We start from the raw sequence: 18,937 nt of genomic DNA on the forward strand, positions 1-18,937 counted from the left end.
CGCAAATCTGTTACGCTAATCGTTCATTTTACTATAACCAACAGTGAGATTTAATAAATCCTGCGAGTTACTCATTTTATTAATATAATCTGCATTTATCCGTCGTTCGACAAGGTAACATAATGCGATCGCATTTCCGGTTGCGTTACAATGATGTGTCACAATTATTCATCGAGATATACAATTCCAAACCTGCTTAACGAGCTGATAGTACCTTTTCTACTATGCCATTCTTCTTTATTTATGACGATCGTTAACTTCTGAAATCCTAAGGCTAGATAAACTTATGCGAGGTGGATCGAGAATGAAACGTATCACGCGAGTGCGTGATGCACAAGGGTGTCTCCTTCCGCTGTAACATTATTTACGATTCATTCAGCATTTACGGTCCTTCGGGGATATCCGGCACACAGTGGATGCACGAGAGCTAGTAATGACAACCGGAGAACAAGTTGTACCATGTAGGACGAGCATTAACGGGGGCACGTGATGAGAAGTACGCGTCCCGTTGGAGTCTATCCGCTGAATTTGCAAATCGTGATACCATCTCCCCTTTAACGGGTCATCAATAACTATCGACAGCTATTTTTTACGCCAGGTCGCTGCCACAGAGATTGGCATAACTCCGTTTTAGTATACTGCGTTCGAAACCCACAAAATAGGACCAATCTCGGTACGCTCGGCATGCTCTCCGTTCGCAGAAATGTGCGAAATGCATGGCGATGGCCGATTTTTTTGCTGACGAGATAACGATAGTTTATAGACTTGTTATTGTTAAATCTGAGTTGTTTAGATGCAGTTAACAATTATGAATGTGTCTGCGTATATATTGGATTGACCGGAAAGTCCGTGCAGATCTTTTTAAATAGTAAAATTCAAACGCAGACCTTTATATTAGATAATATTATAGATTAATATAATATTATAGATAATATTATATTAGATAAAGATAATACAAAGTTTTGTGTTTTAATTTTGCTAAAAAAATCCACACGGACTTAACTTTTCTTAAAATTGATCAACTCAATATTAATCGGATCTCAAAAGAAAACTTTACATACATACGTGTTTGTAAATGTTTTTGTTGGATTAAGTAATTGAGATGTAAGATAAAAAGATAAATTACGCAAGTCGTGAAACTAATTAAGAAAGAAATATCGCGTTACATGATAAACATCAATTTAATGATTCCTTTCTCGTTATCTCTGACATTTGACATATGATTTTCTTTTCCTTTACTTTTTCTTTTCCTTAATTGCTTTACTAATAGTCTAGTGTTTTTGTTCTAATTCCCTCAAGTTTTGACAAAAGAATGCTAGTGGATAGATAGCATGATTCATAACTTAATAACCTCAGAGAAGGAAATCACATTATCATTTTAGATTACAAGCAAATTAGTGAAAGACATCACATTCACATTAGTGATATCGTATGGAATGCTGCCAGATCCGTGTGACAAAATCTCATTTAGATAATGGAAGTATGCCAGTCTCAATCCTAAGAATTCAGTCTCAGATTTGATAACTCTTTGCTTTCTCTTTCGAAAATTAATGGTTTCAAAATAACTTAAATTTCAAATTTAAAGACAAAAGAAACTCAATCAACGAAATGGAGGAGGGTTGTTTTAAAATTAATTTTTAATTGTATTATTTTTTTGGAAATATTAACATATTACTAAAAGATTAAGGATTAATGTATTAGGTTGTTCATTAAGTTCTGCGGTTTTTTTGCCCTAAATTAAAACAAATCTATTGTACTTACACATTTATTCAATCTAGAATGTATTGTCCATCTTGATCGACCACCTTCTGCCAATGTTCTGGAAGGGACATAATGTCGCGTTTGTAGAAGTCGCGCGACTTCTGCGCGAAAAAGTCCTCCAAGTACGTTTAAATATCGTCCAGTGAATTAAAGCGCTGCCCGTCGAGATTGTTTTGGAGTGACCGGAACAGATGGTAATCCGACGGCGCAAGGTCTGGGGAGTACGGTGGGTGCCGCATGACTTCCCAGCCAAAGCACTTCAACTTCTTCTTGGTCACCAAAGCAGTGTGTGGTTTGGCGTTGTCGTGGTGGAAGACAACGCCCTTCCTGTTCGCCAATTCCGGCCGCTTCTCCGCCACTGCCTGCTTCAATTTTTCTAACTGAGCGCAATACTTCTCGGCGTCGATGGTCTGACCGCGCGGAAGCAGCTCGAAGTACAGGACGCCTCGCCAATCCCACCACACACTCAGCATCACTTTCTTCGGATGCAAATCCGCTTTGGCAACCGATTGTGACGACTCACCCGGACCGCACCATGACCGCTTGCGTCGAATGTTGTTATATACCACCCATTTTTCATCTCCCGTGACGACCCGTTTGAGAAAGGCCTCCAGCGAGTTCCATTTCAGCAGGGATTCACAGATCATGACGCGGTCCAAAATGTTCTTTTCAGTGAGCTCGTGAGGGACCCAAACATCTGCTTTTTTCGACATCCCAAGCCGTTTTAATCGCTGCGCAACCGTTGTATGGGCGATGTCGAAGCGCTCCGCGATCTCCCGCGTCGTCAAGTGTCGGTCTGCTTTGATTGCGGCGACGATTTGGTCGTCGTCAGTGGTGGATGGACGACCGGAGCGAGCAGCATCGGAGACGTTCACATCTCCGGAACGAAAGCGCGCAAACCAACGCTGACGAGTGTCAGCGCTTATGGCCGAGTCCCCGTACACGCCGCATATCTCACGTTGTGCGTCCGTCGCTTTTACTCCTTTGCGGAAGAAAAATAGCAAAATGTGCCGAAAATGCACCTTTTGATCCTCCATTTTCAATGAATAGCGCGTACACACAACACGTCAAAAGACAACAAAGACTCTGGCGAAATGTCAAGCGTTGTCTAACCTGTCACGGAGTATGCGGCACTCTGCGGTTCAGGCGATGCATGCTATCTTTTTCAATGGACAAACGCTATCGAGAAAACCGCAGAACTTAATGAACAACCTAATACATCAGAAATTGCGGCTACTTCTTTCTGTTCAAACCGCCGTGTATTTTTAATTTGCATATTTCCGCTTTAGTGGCGACGTAGTTAGCAAGAAGCGCACCACTTCGGGCGTTGACGCGAGCACGATCCACGTCTTGTTTGCGGACAGGCGATCGAATGTTCGGTACACAAGCAGAATTCGCGGGCCACCGAGCGTGCACGAGCATCAATGGAATGTAATCTACGAAAAGTATCGCATCGCTCACACATATCTGCTTGTACCCGCGAGCAATCGTGATTTATGCTGACAGCTAGTTATCTTTCGCTAAACCCTTTCCTGCCACGTAAAAAAGCTCTTCAGATTTTCAGGAATTCGAATTTACAATACAGATTTATGCTCTACGTGACCCAGATCTGTCATCTTTTATTTCAGTTTTAAGTTTACGTCGTAACATAATTTTCTCGGTTGTCATTTCCTTGTTGTAACTCGCAACATTATTATATTAATAGACTTTTCGCTTGAATTTCATATTAACTTCCCGAGCAAATTGTCTACTTGGAATGACTTGAAAGTACGACTTCATTAATTCTGTTTTCTGTGTTGTGCAAGAAGAGAGAATCTATAATGCAATTACGAGTAATTCAAGTGAGATAAAAACAAGTGCAAGACTGCTTTTAATTTAGATATGTGGTTTCCTTTGTTTTTAGATTTCTATTCGCGTCACCTGTACATGGCGTTAGTAGAATTGAACTATATCATGTACTTGCGGAGAGTCCTTAATTTGCTCAATGACCGCACGTACTTCATAACACGTGCGATAATAATTGGATTAAATAGCACTCGCATAGAAAATGCGAGTGCAAAATTAGTCGATCTTTTTTGCTATGCGCTCAAAGAGCAGACGTGTGAGATTCGCGGCCGAAAAATGCAGCCCTTTTTTAAAAAATTCTCTCTGTCAGTACATATCGATCGTGCCTACCAATTAATCGGCTCAGCGGGCGTATTGTGCACGCGGATATGACGAGCATGTCAGCGAATCGAGACCTTTTGGCGCATTTGCATCGCTGTAATTAGCTTGTTTCGTAGCCCTTCGATTCTCATGGTGCTTGCGATAAATCGTCTATTTTGATTAGCTATCGATTAATTAAAAGGCTTAATTGTTTGCCCTGATCAATACGCTTTGATCAGTATATTAATCAGAAGTTATGATTGATACCTTGGTAAATACATATTAGACATCAAAATTGTGATTATGATACTTTGCATTTTACCGTTTTATATTTACAAAATGAATATACATACATGCAGCATAACGATGTGACTTAACACTTAAAATATTCTCTTTTCTATCGGATTATGCAAAGTAATTGCAAATTATCAACAAAAACGAGGAAATCCAGTGAACAGCAGTTTGGAATAAACAAAGTTTAAGAGACAGAGTTTCGTGTTATTAACTTGTTCATACGTACGACTTATTTTTGTTTAATTTTGTAAATGGACTCACTTTTGCGTAACATCGTTCCATTATGAAGGAAAGTTAGGTACTTCCGTATCCGTAAAAGTTACTTTAGCGCGCGTTATACTGAAATCGCGTACAGGACGACGTTCCTAAGCGTCGAATGAAATTGTCGCAAGAAATAAATTCCATCCAATTTTGTCCGAAAAATCAAACATGACAATTTTTATACGAAAGATGGATTACTCACTTCCTGATTTGTGTGTCGGGAATGAAAGAGAGCAGCGTGTGTCCCGATGGACGAAGTGGCTCGTTGACTCTTTGAAAAACGCAAGGAAAGTTGGTCGAAACTTGCTTTTCCGCATCGGCGCTTATTAAGTCCAGAGGAACTTTGACGCGCCGAAAGATCGTAGAATCGAACTGTGATGCGAGACGATCGGGGGATTATTGGATTAATCCGGCCTGTTAGTCTCTTTGGTGCCTCCCACTTACGAGTTTTCCTACTTTCGCGATCTATCGCCGGATAAGATGGAAGTTGGCAGCGTGGGATGGAAATCGAATTAAAAAAGGGAACGGGTGGAAATTTGTGAGAGACCGGCTGAATGCTAGCGGATTCAATTCGGTTGCGCTCGGCTGTGTTCACCGTCTTTGAAGATTTACTTTCGTTTACGGTCGCTTTAAAAGATTCGTTAACAAGATTTGAGACTAAACAGGCGGCTTAGGTATAGCACGTTAACTTGGTCTTGTCTTGTCTCCCAGAATCAATAACGTCTATCAGTTTGTCTGACGTAATTTGATTTGTCCTGAGTTGAGTTAATTCGATATTTCTGCTTCGTGAATTAAAAATTTGGAAAAATATTGAACTTTATCATGTTACCGTAACAGAAATTTTCCTTTCTCTCCCCTCTTTATTTTTTCTGTATATAAAATATTAATTTTTTGTTTGCAAGGTTTCGTGATGTAGAATTATCTCAACGAATAAGAAAAAATTGGAATTTCTTAAAATGGACAATGCAAAAGTTTTGCCTCCGAGTTTATTACAGAAGCAAATTTACCTTATTTAAAATTTTAATAAGCTAGATAAACACTCGCGGTCCTTTAAATACAATTTGTTACACAAACGAATTTTACAGAGATTTCTATTATTCTTAAATTTTGTTTGCACCTGCAAATTCTGTTGAAACTGCATAGAAGTGGAATGCGTTCCTCCTATCTACTAGCGAACTTTACGTGCATATGAACAAAGCACGGGGATGTCTTTTTGTCAATGTCCCTTGATAATTCGGCCGCGTTCAGTTGCGCGCGAAGATCGAAGGGCAATCGGATTAATTCCGAGTCGCCGACTGCCCATGCCTCCACTCTTTCTTCCGCTTGCTATAGACCAGAAATGAACAGGATAACGAACAGCGTGAACGACGACAGGAGACAAATAGTAGCTTGTTTGTTCACTATCCCGGAATCTTCAGTCAGTTGTCTGACCTGACGTCTATTAAGCTGACACAGCCACTTTAGCACAATCAAATAAAACATTCATAAAAATTTAGTGCTCTTTTGTTGCTAATTTGTTGCTCTATTCCGGATTTTGTTGCTGCAGCCATTTCTTAAAACACAGTGGCTGTGCTAGCTTAAGTTTAAAGTTAGCACAGCCATATTAAAAAAATTTTTTTTAATAAAAAACAAGGCATAATTATTTAGTGCTATTTTGTTGCTAATTTGTTGCTTCATTCACAAATTTGTTGCACCACTCTTATCATCGGAACACTACCCTTAACTATTGCGCATTTAGCACAACATCCTAGAACTCGAATTTCAGGAAAAATTACGACGGATTATGTCATTTCGATTTTGTTGCTTTACATTTTTTCCATCAATCCCGATTTTGTTGCTCCACCCCTATGAGCAGAAAGCCACCCCTAGTTACACCTACCCAGCAACAAATTCAGTTATTGATATATTGCGATAGCCCGTGATTCAAGGAACAATTCGTCTTGACTTTAACTGTGGCGGATGGCCAGGCGCTACAGTTAAAGTCCGCGACCATATAGGCGGTTAGTTTATCGCTTTGCAGTTAGCAACAAATTCAGTTATGGATATATTTCGATAGCCCTTGATGCGAGGAACAATTTAAGACCAAAATCATTCAAGCAACTAATTCTTTAAACAATCTACACCATCTTGAAGTTAAGTGTAACGCGTGACCGCGCGCGACCGTATAGGCGGTTATTTTGTCGCTTTGCAATTAGCAACAAATTCAGATATTGACATATTTTGATAGCCCGTGATGCAAGGAACAATTTGAGACCAAAAGAGTGCGAGCAACTAATTCTGTAAACGTCGGTTGAAGAAACTTGCAGCGCGGCTCGAGCGTCCGTGATAAACTAATGTTTTTCCACATGTTAGAGTTAGCAACAAATTTGGATATTGATGTATTTCGATAGTACGTTGCCTTTAGATTATTTTGGTACAAAATACATGCGAGCAACTAACTATTTTAATGAGTTTAAGAGGATTTGTTGTGAGTGGCAATGACGCGCCGCGGTGCGGTGATGAGTATATGGTGATTTCGTTAATTGTGTTATATTGCGAAAATTCTTTTGCGCTATCTTAGAGCAACTAAATAGCAATTAAATCTAGTTTAGTTGTTTTGTTTGTAAAACCACTGTTTATATTGTTTTCGTTATGGGGGGTCCAGCTTAATGGCAAGCTGGCCCCCCCCCCTACTTTAAATGCGATTTCCTGCTAAACGGTTTGAGCAACAAAATTGGGATTAGAGCAACTAATTAGCACCTAAATAGCACTAAATTTTTTGATAGGTCCGAACTGGATTTGCGCTGGGGGGGGGGGTTCAACTTAATAGGGGTCCAATTCGACTACAGCTATCAAAAGTGAAGCAACAAAATCGAAATGACATAATCCGTCGTAATTTTTCCTGAAATTCGAGTTATAATGTGTTGTGCTGGGTAGGTGTAACTAGGGGTGGCTTTCTGCTCATAGGGGTGGAGCAACAAAATCGGGATTGATGGAAAAAATGTAAAGCAACAAAATCGAAATGACATAATCCGTCGTAATTGTTCCTGAAATTCGAGTTATAATGTGTTGTGCTGGGTAGATGTAACTAGGGGTGGCTTTCTGCTCATAGGGGTGGAGCAACAAAATCGGGATTGATGAAAATGTAAAGCAACAAAATCAAAATGACATAATCCGTCGTAATTTTTCCTGAAATTCGAGTTCTAGGATGTTGTGCTAAATGCGCAATAGTTAAGGGTAGTGTTCCGATGATAAGAGTGGTGCAACAAATTTGTGAATGAAGCAACAAATTAGCAACAAAATAGCAATAAATAATTATGCCTTGGTTTTTATTTAAAAAATTTTTTTTAATATGGCTGTGCTAACTTTAAACTTAAGCTAGCACAGCCACTGTATTTTAAGAAATGGCTGCAGCAACAAAATCCGGAATAGAGCAACAAATTAGCAACAAAAGAGCACTAAATTTCTATGAATGTTTTATTTGATCGTGTTAAAGTGGCTGTGTCAGCTTAATAGACGTTCTGACCTGATGTGAATCGTACGATTCGCACGAATAATCACCCTAACAACTCCCACGCGCTATTCGGATTTCACGTAGCATAAATTGATCACTATGTTTGTAGGAATCCACATTTACAAACAAAAATATTTTTGGAATTGTAATAGTTGCTTATGTAATTCTGGTAAATATATTGTTAGAGGTAGAAAATTTATATCATTAAAAATAACTAAAAGAAAAATTACTCTCTCACATCTGTGATAGGATATAGTATTATCCGGTATATTTCCAGGTCCGGAATCGAATATTTATTCCAGATTATTTGATGTTGAGAAAATGTCACAGAATCATCAAATTTATAAAAACATTATCTGAGTAGCCCAATTAGCGCAGTAATTAATTACGCGTCATTGTCGTATGCATGCGTAGTTGCGAAACTCGTTAATTCCAAAATAAAGTCAACGATGTTTTCATATTTAAATTAAAATCCTTCATTTGCTGTTTAGCTTCCTACCGTATTTATTTTCAATGTCGAATTACGCATGTTATTGAAAGCTTCACAAATTATTACAAGTTGTAGTATAAATTTATCTTTGTTAATGCAAAACATTTTATTTATTAATTTCAATTAATCAACATTAAATTTAATTTCAATAAGATTACTGTCGATATGTTACAAGATTTTTCAAACTTGTAATTGCAAAATCAATTCGACATATTAAGTACATTTTGACACGAAAGTGACTGTTATAGTAAGAATTTCTGATGTTATAATATTATTTATACTTGTATAACACTCTGCAAACATTTTATTATTAAGAAAAACAAGATTTTAAGAGAACAGAATATTGTAATAAAATTTCACGAATTCTATTATGAATTTGTTTTACATTACTTGTAGAAAACTTGAAGTTTTATATCGATAAATAAATTACTTAGGTTTAAAATGCGAATGGACATGCAAGATTTGCTTAGTACGAGAGGCGATCATAAATCACACTGAAAGAAACTCAAATTGTCTCCAAAGCGTAAAGACAAAGAACCGGTAAGCTCGCCTTAATAAGGTGGTCAAAGGACTCTGATACGAGCATCCTATCTGTTTCCTCAATCCCCGATCCGTCTAAGTCGGAAATCGCCGCGGACTTTATCAATTTTTCTGAGATACTTATTTACACACACACATACATCGACACACAAACCCATCGTAATTGTACTCTCGCCAAAATATCTCGCCATCTCAGTTTGATGCAACAGTTTCTCTGAAATCTCTATAAAATGTGCGTGTAAAAATCCGGCGCGAAATCGCTGCCTATCTATTCAACACAACAGCTGTTGCGTTTCGTGTTACGGGGAACACGTCCCACCCTCCGTCTCCCTGCCGAAATTAACGGCGGGAACATTTACAGTCGCCGTAAACCTCAGGGAAGGTCCACGCCGGCAAGTACGGCGGTGTCTCTTTTTGCTTGACTTTTGGGACATCCTGTACGGAAAGGAGCGTGGGCGAAGAGAGTTCCGTGGGATGAAATCAATAATACCTCCATTCAAAGCTGCCACCGCCGCCGTCGCCGCCGCCGCCACCGCCGTCGATGTCCTTCCTTATGGTCTTACGAGGTATCGGATCGTTCGCGCCTGGTTTAACGACCTAATTACCCGTCCTTTAGGAACACTCCAATCTCGAAGATGCACCTGTGATTAGCGACAGCACCGATATCCCCTCGCCCAGCCGCTATCGAATACCGGAAGCATCTACATCAATCTTCCGCGGACCATTCCTGTCCGATACAAGGCGAGGTATCAGTTTTCTTGAGGGTAGTGGCATCATAAAACCAATCGAGAATACCTTACCTTTGAGTGAAATGTCGAATCTGCATGATCGTTATTTCGTTATCGATTATAGTTTACTGGAGCCAGCGGGAGTAATTAGGGCAGTGGATAAATTTGACATTGCAACGTTTCCCGATAACGCAATTAACAAGCGTCGGAATCGTGAGAAACGGGAAACATTTATTGTTCCATCATGCAGCTACACGTGCACACGTGCGTAAAACTATAATTAAGAGATCACTCGTTTATCAGATATATCTGCTTTTTGATATACATTATTGTTCATATTGAGCATATTTATTTTTTTATAATCCTAAATTAAAATATGTATTACTGTCGTTAAATCGCTTGCGTTCGCTTCACATTACGGTATATTGCATACCGTATTATACGGAGAAATCATTTTAAAAGGAGGCTACTTATTCATGCAGATCAGCATTTGTACAGAACGTCTCTTTCATTTTCCGCAAGAGCTTGCAGCAGTCTTAATAATTTTGGAATACACCGCGGATTCCTTTGCACGAGCAGAGGACTTGGTTTGAAATTTGCAAGTCGATATCTATTCGAGTTTACTCAGCAGTGTGTACGATGCGCCCGGGCAATCCGACGAAGATGAAGAAAACGCACATATCGGCAATTAAAATCTACGCCTTGACCGCATCGTGGACACTCGTGGTATATACGGGTCATCAGTTTTATCGATTGGTTGTGCACTGAAAAAGGGAAGCGTCGAGAACAGGATGCGTTCCCGTTATGTACCTCGAATCAGGAATATCGATTTCACGGGAACGCAAATGCTCCCTTGTAGGAAATCATAAAAACATACGCTCTCGCAGGCAAATTGCTGTCTCGAAACTAGCTCTCGTGAATGATTGATTAATTAAGAAAACGATTTGTTTATTTGTTGTTACGCCATGCAAATATGAATGGGATTACTGTAACCATAAGCGTAAGCGTGGAAAACGTGAGCAATTACGAAGTAATAAATTGTGACTAAGCGAATACAAGTTTTCACAATTCACCATTAACGGAATTATTATATGTTATTTATTATATGTTATTGAAGGCATGTATGTTTTAGCAATATTTTATATTTAGCTCCTAAAATATTTTATGGTGAAATAAATCCATGCCTTCAATTATCTAATCCATTTTTTAGTTGCATTGTTACCGATATTAAGCTAACGCTTTATTTCTTAATATTCATATATTTTCAATGACAATAAATACATTTACTTATATATACGTGTACGATACGATATGATACGATTGCAATTGCAAGTTTTAGGTCAAGATTTTATTTTAAGTACAATCGATAAGTAGCTCTTAGCGAGAAGCTAAGAGATCTCAATTGATTAATAAGAGAATAATAAAATAAAATAATAAAAAGGAATAATGTAATAAAATAGGATGATCGTCAAATAAGTAATTAATCTGCTTAAAGCAATTAATGATGAGCGATTAATCGGGCAGCGGAAAATCGATGATTGCGAATATTTGACCGTGTACAGTATATATTTAATCGTAACCGCGAGCGACGAGATATTCATAATGCAACGATCGTAACGGACGAGTAACGGACATGTCGAATCGTCCATTGATCTGTGATAAATAGATAACTCGTGATTCAATAGCTACTTTATCCTTGTTGGTCAATAATACATTCCGGCGTCCGCATCTGCGGCGAGAGCAGAGATTGCTACGATATGACGTCTCAATCAAATAGCAGTATTGGCCTGTTCAAATATTTAACGTTTTATGCATGCGGAATAGCGTGATGTATTACATTTGTTTCTCTCTGTGATGATAACAGTCATGATAACGAACAGTATATCGCAACAGTATATCGATATAACAATGTGCAATATTTATATTGTATTATTCAAATCTTATATCACAAAGATTATTTGTGCCTAAAAACTGTTTTTCTATACCTTTTATTTTTTGTCAAAGCATCTTATTTCTGTTCGTATAAATTATATTTATCAAGCTATTGTAACATTTGACAATTTTTAATTTTAATCTACCGGGATGAACATGTTAATACTTTTTTACAATATTTTTTACAAATATGTTCTTCTCGTGTGGAATATTTTTAAAATTTTGCATAGTGTTTTGCAATCTAAAACATAGTGATATAAAATTTAAACCATTTTTCAGGATTATTAGTTATAATTTCAGTAGAATAAAAAAATTTTTTTTTTTATTTGCTGATATAATTATCGTATATGGAGAAAAATTAATAAGAGAAAAAGTTAGATTTGGATTTAAGTAATATAAATATGATACTCATAGTAGGATTGCAACGGGATATCTTTTAACTAATGACAGTCAAGTTGTATTAAAGAGGTCGCACGCGTTTGCGGCTAGCAACGTTCACATTTTAACTATTTCAGCTGACAAGATGTCAGTTTCACGTTGCGGCCACGTCGGGCTAGCTTGATGCAGCTCGTACGTTTTGTCCCAATTACGGAAGCGTCGTCCATTTAATATCACAGTGGGTCTCACTTCAAACGAAATTTCTTTAATGATTTCAACTGCGAATTGCTCTGAATTGATCCAATTTGTTCTTTGAATGTTTCGTTATAATTTTTCGTTAATTTGGAAAGATCATTCGCAAATTATATTCCTATACACACTCGCAAACATAAAGAAAGGCTCTCCTTATTTAATATATATTGTTATATAAATATTGTTATAAACTAGGGTGTCATTGTTCTTTATTAGTGCCAGAATTAACTAAATATAATATGTGTAGAAAGTATAGAAAAAGATAGAAAAAGAAAGCGAGAAGAGAAAGACATTTTATCATTTTATTAACATTCACATACATTTATATACGAATATATTACCGTCGCGTCGTAGGAATTTTTGTGGCTATAATCTATCATCACTGCAGTAATAATTAACGCGTAACCGCAAAGTGATAAGCAATTAATAACAATAGAAACAATTCATTTCAATTCAGCTACATAAATTAATTTGGAGAATATATAATACATAAGTAAGATTATATGTGTGCACAATGCGCGTGCAGCGTATAAATTTAACGTAATATATTAACTAAATACCAAATTTATATATACTCTTAACAAACCAAAAACTTTTAGCTATAATACAGATCTAAGAGGATCAAAAAATAGAATTATTTAATGCTCAATTAATCTTGAGTAACATCTGTGCACGAACAAATTATAGGAATACAAAAAGAATCTTTTTTTCGCGTAAAGAGCTGTCAACGCGCGTTCTTAAAAAGAACTCGTCGAGTTGCGGAGTTGCGAAGCACTGTGGTCTTGGCATCATCTCAACTGCCATTTGGGTGTATATCCGGATGGTAACCCCATGTTCCCTGAGTAACAGGACAAGGACTTGACGGTAATGGCGATATCTTTTGTTTGCACCCACACGTCTCTTGCAGGAATGTTTTCATAGGAAATTAGGGAGAGAATATGAGGAGCGGAGCGCGAGATGATGACTTGGTCCCCGGCCCGTGGGCGGCGATGGTTACACGATCATCCACCGCGTGGGTCGCTCGAGCTTAGGGGTGGATTCAATCTAGCAGGATTACCTGCGGCTCTATCATCCGCTGTCACGCCTACATACCGCCGCGGGCTTTCTATCGGTCTGGCCCTAGCTAGACCGGAATTCGATATCCCATGTGTCAACATGCATCCTTTCGAGTCCGGTTGCAGACTGTCTTGATCCTTAGCGCGCCGAAATAAGGGCGAGAAATGACACGATATTAAACATTCTTTGGATAGTTTTATCTTTTAATTATGATTCTATTTTAATGTTATTTTATGTACTAAGCAGTAAGCTGTCGACAAAACATCCTTTTTCTCCCTTTAATTTCAGATACTAGATTAATGAGTTTCGTTAATAGTATATAGTGACATTAAAAAATACCATTAACATATATATTTATTTATATCTAGTATATTTGTACATAAGAATTGCAAGCAAAATCACGCATCTGTTTTAGACCAAGAGATTGGAATTTATATATTATCATTAATATCATTTAGTAAGAATTTCAGAAATTTTTTAGCAACGTATTGTTTAGATATAGGTAATAATAGATATTTTTTGGAAAAGAAATCACAAAGAAATAACAAAAATATTTGTTATTTCTTTGTTACATCCCGGGAGAGAAAAACGTATTATTGTTGTGCCATCAATATGCATGATTGCAGCTGTTACAGGCATGAAAGAACCAGACAAAGGCAACGAGGCAATGTAAGCATGGGCCATGCAATAAAGCAATTGCGCGTGCCCGGTTAATTTCGTGACTACGTGCATAAACGATAATTACACAGTGGCACAATATTTGTTTGGGGACAAACCTGTTTCTCGGTACGCTTTTACGCGTGCTCATTTGCCGCTAATTACACTGTTATTTGATATTAGCTTCTCCCCCGACATGTGAAAATCCAAAATATGTTTATGAAGGGTGTGGTGCCCTTCCATTGTTGTAAGCCTTAAACATATTTCAGTATAATTAGAACACGGTTAATGTTACTGCGTGATTTATCTTTCACTTGATAATTATTATGGACTGACATAATAAAATGTGCTTTTCATTTTATACGTTCAATTTGTTGCATTAATGGAAATTTGCGTATGTTTATTTATCTATTTAAATTTATTATTTTCTTACATAAAACTCTGTACAGTGTTAATCTTTCCAATAATATAGGATACATTTAAATGTGCAGAGATAATTTATTCAAGTTTAATTATTTAAAATATTTATTAAAATAATGTCTAGAATTTAACGAATAAATGAGAAGAGTAATAATAATATTTTCATTTTCATTAAATTGTTTTATTAAACCGCACATATTTATGTAAAACCTTTCTATATTACATTGTAAATGTAATTCAACCATGAGAGATAATGAAATGCATCTGGCAATGCTGATATATTTATATCCACTGATTTATTCTTGTAATTCTTATTATTATTAACGACAAATGTGCAATAATTATTGATTGCATTGACAATACAGAAACCCGAAATACGGTTTGTATTGCCGAGAGAACGCCACTTTGAAAACCATTTGAAATTTTATTTGCTTAATAGCAATCAGTACAATTGTCATTTCATCAACTGAATTTGATTTATGTTTAACTCTCCGTGGACGAATATACATACATACATACATACATACATAGATATTTCTACCGGAAAGAATTATATACTCATGAAAACCAAATTAGCTACAGAAATTTATGTTCGTATTTGTCTTCTTCTTCTTCTTGCTTTATGCACATTTGCAAAAATAAGGAAAATTGAAAAAAGATGTGAAGTATTAGAAACATAACAGATACGTTTTAACGTTTTAAACTTTAACGTCGAATTATAAAATAATGTTTCGGCACTGCGCCAGAAAATACTGCAGTTTTATTGGATTGTCAGGGACATTTGATAGCTGCGCGAATTAATTTTTTTTTTAATTTTTTGTAAAAGCAACGAGTGACGCGTGTTGCAGGCGTCGCGCGTTTCTGGAGCTTCATCCGTTTAAAAAGCGCCGATTAAAAAGCGCTTTGTGAGAGGATTTATGGCCGTGGCGTTCTTAGGGCCATTGCGTAAATTCTCCCCCTTTCCCGGCGATGCTTTTCTCGTCGACGTGAAAACTGGGATATATGCCGGACGCCAGCAGCGAATACAAATCTGCCGTTTGTTTCCAACGCTGTTATTCTTATTGTGAGACTTCACTGTATGCCGGTTATGATATCGAGCTTGCGATAGGGCAAGCCGAAGGATCAGTAGCATGCGACGGAGAACATAAATCTTGCGAGATAAAAATTGCAACGTCAGAAGGCTCGATATAGTACGCGTATAACAGTACAAATAGTGTAATGCTGAGATCCAGCATGATAGTATTCATCTTGATACAAGTGCATTTAGCATGATATTGTCATTTATTGCAATAGGAAGAATATAGAAATAAATGTGAATGCAATTGATTTTTTCACTCGAGAAACTGTATTTCTCTCTAAATTGCTATTTTCATATCATTATTTATGGGAAGTAACAGTGTACACGTAGTAGTAAACAAGAAACAAGAAACAAGAAACTGAAATAACAAAAAGCAAATGAATCTTCTGTTCTGCATATTATGATAGCTCCTGTTTAACACAACATAAAGAGAACATATCAAATCTAACATATGTGGTGTATGCATATATAATATTAATATACGCTGTAAATTGCAGGTAGCGTTATAATTAGCGAGGACACCATGTGACACTGTTATCAGATTGTGCATGCTCAGAATTAGCTATGGACGTTTCAAAAACATTCAACACGAGCCCGCAGTGCAACGTGTGAATATCAATGCAGTTAGGGTGGTTAGAAGCGCAGCCAGGGTTGTGCAGTGTGTTACACCAGATTGCAAGAGCGTACACGGGTAGCTTTAATTCTCACAACGGATTAGAAGTAGATTTTCTTCGCAAGCTCTGCTTTTCGGAAATATAGTTGCGCAGGATAATTATATAACGATAATATAGCACGTACAAATCTCAGTGAATTGCACCACTTTAACATCCTATTTCTACTGTCCGAAACCTCTAATTGTAAAATTGTAATTTTATTTCTAACTTGTTTTCTTTGTTTTTATTTAACTTGTGTTCTTAGTTATGACTATTCCAGTTGTAACAAACCTGCGGTTATCAGTTTTAATTAAAAGATTTTTGAAAGGTTTTATAGAACGCGTAATATAGTTGTAAAAACCCGAAAAGAGTTTTGCTAAAACTGCAGAATTCATTGTTATAGTTGAAATTGCAAAACGGTCAGAAATTAATTGAATTCGGCCGACGAAATGGAATGTGTTTTTGGCATATATGCCAATACCTCGAAGCAAAATAACTTGCGCGTGCACATCCGATACGCATCCGATATCAATTTTATCCTCATCGACTCTTCTCGGATGAATACATGCATAAAACATTCACACTATAAATTTCCGTGTTTAAATCGCACTTGTTCAAATTCTGCCCCTAATCCATATATTTGATATTTAATAATGCTTTATCTACGTTTGTAATCCTTTGTTTTCTGACTTTTGATATATAATAACGGAACCATTAAATTTAATAGTAATGATCCCCATTTATGCTGTATAATACAATGACTATTATGAGTTTAACGGAGAATGCGTTTGGGTGCACATTTCACAATTTCATTCGTAATTTCTAAAAGTAATTGAAGGCAAAGTTAATTAATGGTTTTTAACATAGCATATTCCTGACGTAGAAATATATTGGTTGCACATCACATCGATTTTGATAAAATCAATTTTTATTAAATTATCTTAATTAAAATATAGATCGTAATTGTGTTTTTTACATATATGTAATACGCTGTGTCAATATAATCTATCACGAAACATGCAATTACTGCATTACGTTCACGTTTGACGCAAATAATGCGCATATGATTACAATAAGAGAGAAATGAAATACAATTATTACTAATTAGAAATATTGATCAAAACGTTCTTTTTTTGCTTGCAGGTCAAAATGAGGAACACTTCTGAAATTCCAAACGCATCAAACGACCGTAACTCACCCTGTTTGACGAGACTCGTTTAACGTTATCCAGCTCGGAAGTTGAACGGAGGCGATTCAAGTCTGCGACAGTACAGAAGGAACATGTAATTTAATTTTCGCTGGACCTCGCCGGGGGTAACGTGACATGAATAAGTTACATCGAGCGAATCGAAGTGATCGTTGACGTCGGGCAATGTGGGAAACATAAAATGCGGCGTGTTCATCCACTCTGAAGATGCTGGTGGATGATTGCGGAGGCGGAATGGGGTGGACTACAGCTAGTGTACGCGGGGGATGGTCCACCCCGGGAGGATGCAGAAATTCGGCCATGAGCTTTGGCGGTAGCGTGCCATCCTTGCACCCGACTGGTTCGATAAGATCGTTGCGTTCACAACATTCCATGCAGGTGAGCGATAAAACTGACCGATCGTTATTATTTCCGCTGATTGTATCGCGGCTGAATTACTTTGTGAATTTGCATTACCTAAATTTCAAAATTATTTAGCAGTCTTTAAATGTTTACTAAAGTACGATTTTCTGTTCTTTTCTGAAACAAAAAGTTCAAAGTGCAAAATTTGTCTCAGTTAAATTTAACTAGTATTCTCATGAATGACATTGTTACAATTTTGAAATTTATTATTATACGCTTTTAGCATTAAAGGCAAAAAAGCATTTCAAAATGTTAGTATATTTTTCTTTTTGTTTGCATTCTTCGAATCATGCCTCCAATTTGAGTTATTTTTATATTCTTATTTTCAAAACTACAGTTTTATTTTTGCATATGAGTATAAAAAATAAAATATAACAATTTTTTAAACTTTGCATTTTTCCTGAGTTATATAGCATATCTTAAAGTATAATTTTTTCACATTTACTTTTCGTATACGATCCACGCAAGTTATATTACTGTTTAAGTGACAGACAATTTGTGCAATATCACATGGCAACGTCAACCTACAGCGATATTTCGTGACAATAATGAACACGGATGACTGTCTATGCGAATTCCTCTATATCGTATTCTCCGTCTCTCTCTCTCTTTCTCTCTGTGCGTGTCTGTCTGTCTGTCTGTCTTTCTTGCTCTTCCTGTTGCCCTCAAGAGCATTAGAAATTTATCTTGCTTGCAGGTTCCGCCCGAGACACCACGAAGATGCATACATTGTCATCCGGTACATATACCCAGCACCCCCAATAATTACATACAACATCCCATGCAGTACTATACACCAACTCATTGCATGGAAGGACAAAATGGCACGTATACGCCGCACCGTGGGAGTTCATATCACGGTGGTGAGTTTACTTTCAGTTAGTACGGGTAAATTCCAAATAGTGTTGATCCCTGATATTGGACTGTTATGCAAGATAGTTTAGTTACGGGCCACATCCTGTTTCCCTCCTCTCTTTCTGTGCATGTGTGCGTACAGTTTTCATTATTTTAACAGTAAACATTAAATACTATTATATGTAGCATATATTAAGTTCAAATTTAATGCATATTATACGATATTATTCTGCGTTTATGAAAATGATATTAGATTTATGATATTTAGACATTTAATTAAATGTATTTTAATTAAATAAACCAAATTAATTTAAATTTATCTAAATTGACACATG

General features: G+C 36.9%; 1 protein-coding gene across 2 annotated transcripts in view; it reads left to right on the forward strand.

The window, feature by feature from the left end:
* LOC105282964 (monocarboxylate transporter 4) overlaps window positions 1-18,937 on the forward strand; it is a 76,238-nt gene that overhangs the window by 21,840 nt on the left and 35,461 nt on the right. The window contains exons 2-3 of one of the 2 annotated variants that reach the window (XM_026975134.1): window positions 17,282-17,723; window positions 18,445-18,610. In XM_026975134.1, coding sequence (XP_026830935.1) covers window positions 17,553-17,723; window positions 18,445-18,610 — 337 coding nt within the window. In that variant the 5' untranslated portion in view covers window positions 17,282-17,552. Of the gene's footprint in view, window positions 1-17,281; window positions 17,724-18,444; window positions 18,611-18,937 lie in introns of those variants that run through there. The other variant, XM_026975135.1, reaches the window with a different exon arrangement.

The sequence above is a fragment of the Ooceraea biroi genome, chromosome 14 (assembly GCF_003672135.1).
Source record: "Ooceraea biroi isolate clonal line C1 chromosome 14, Obir_v5.4, whole genome shotgun sequence".
Classification (NCBI taxonomy): Eukaryota; Metazoa; Arthropoda; class Insecta; order Hymenoptera; family Formicidae; genus Ooceraea; species Ooceraea biroi.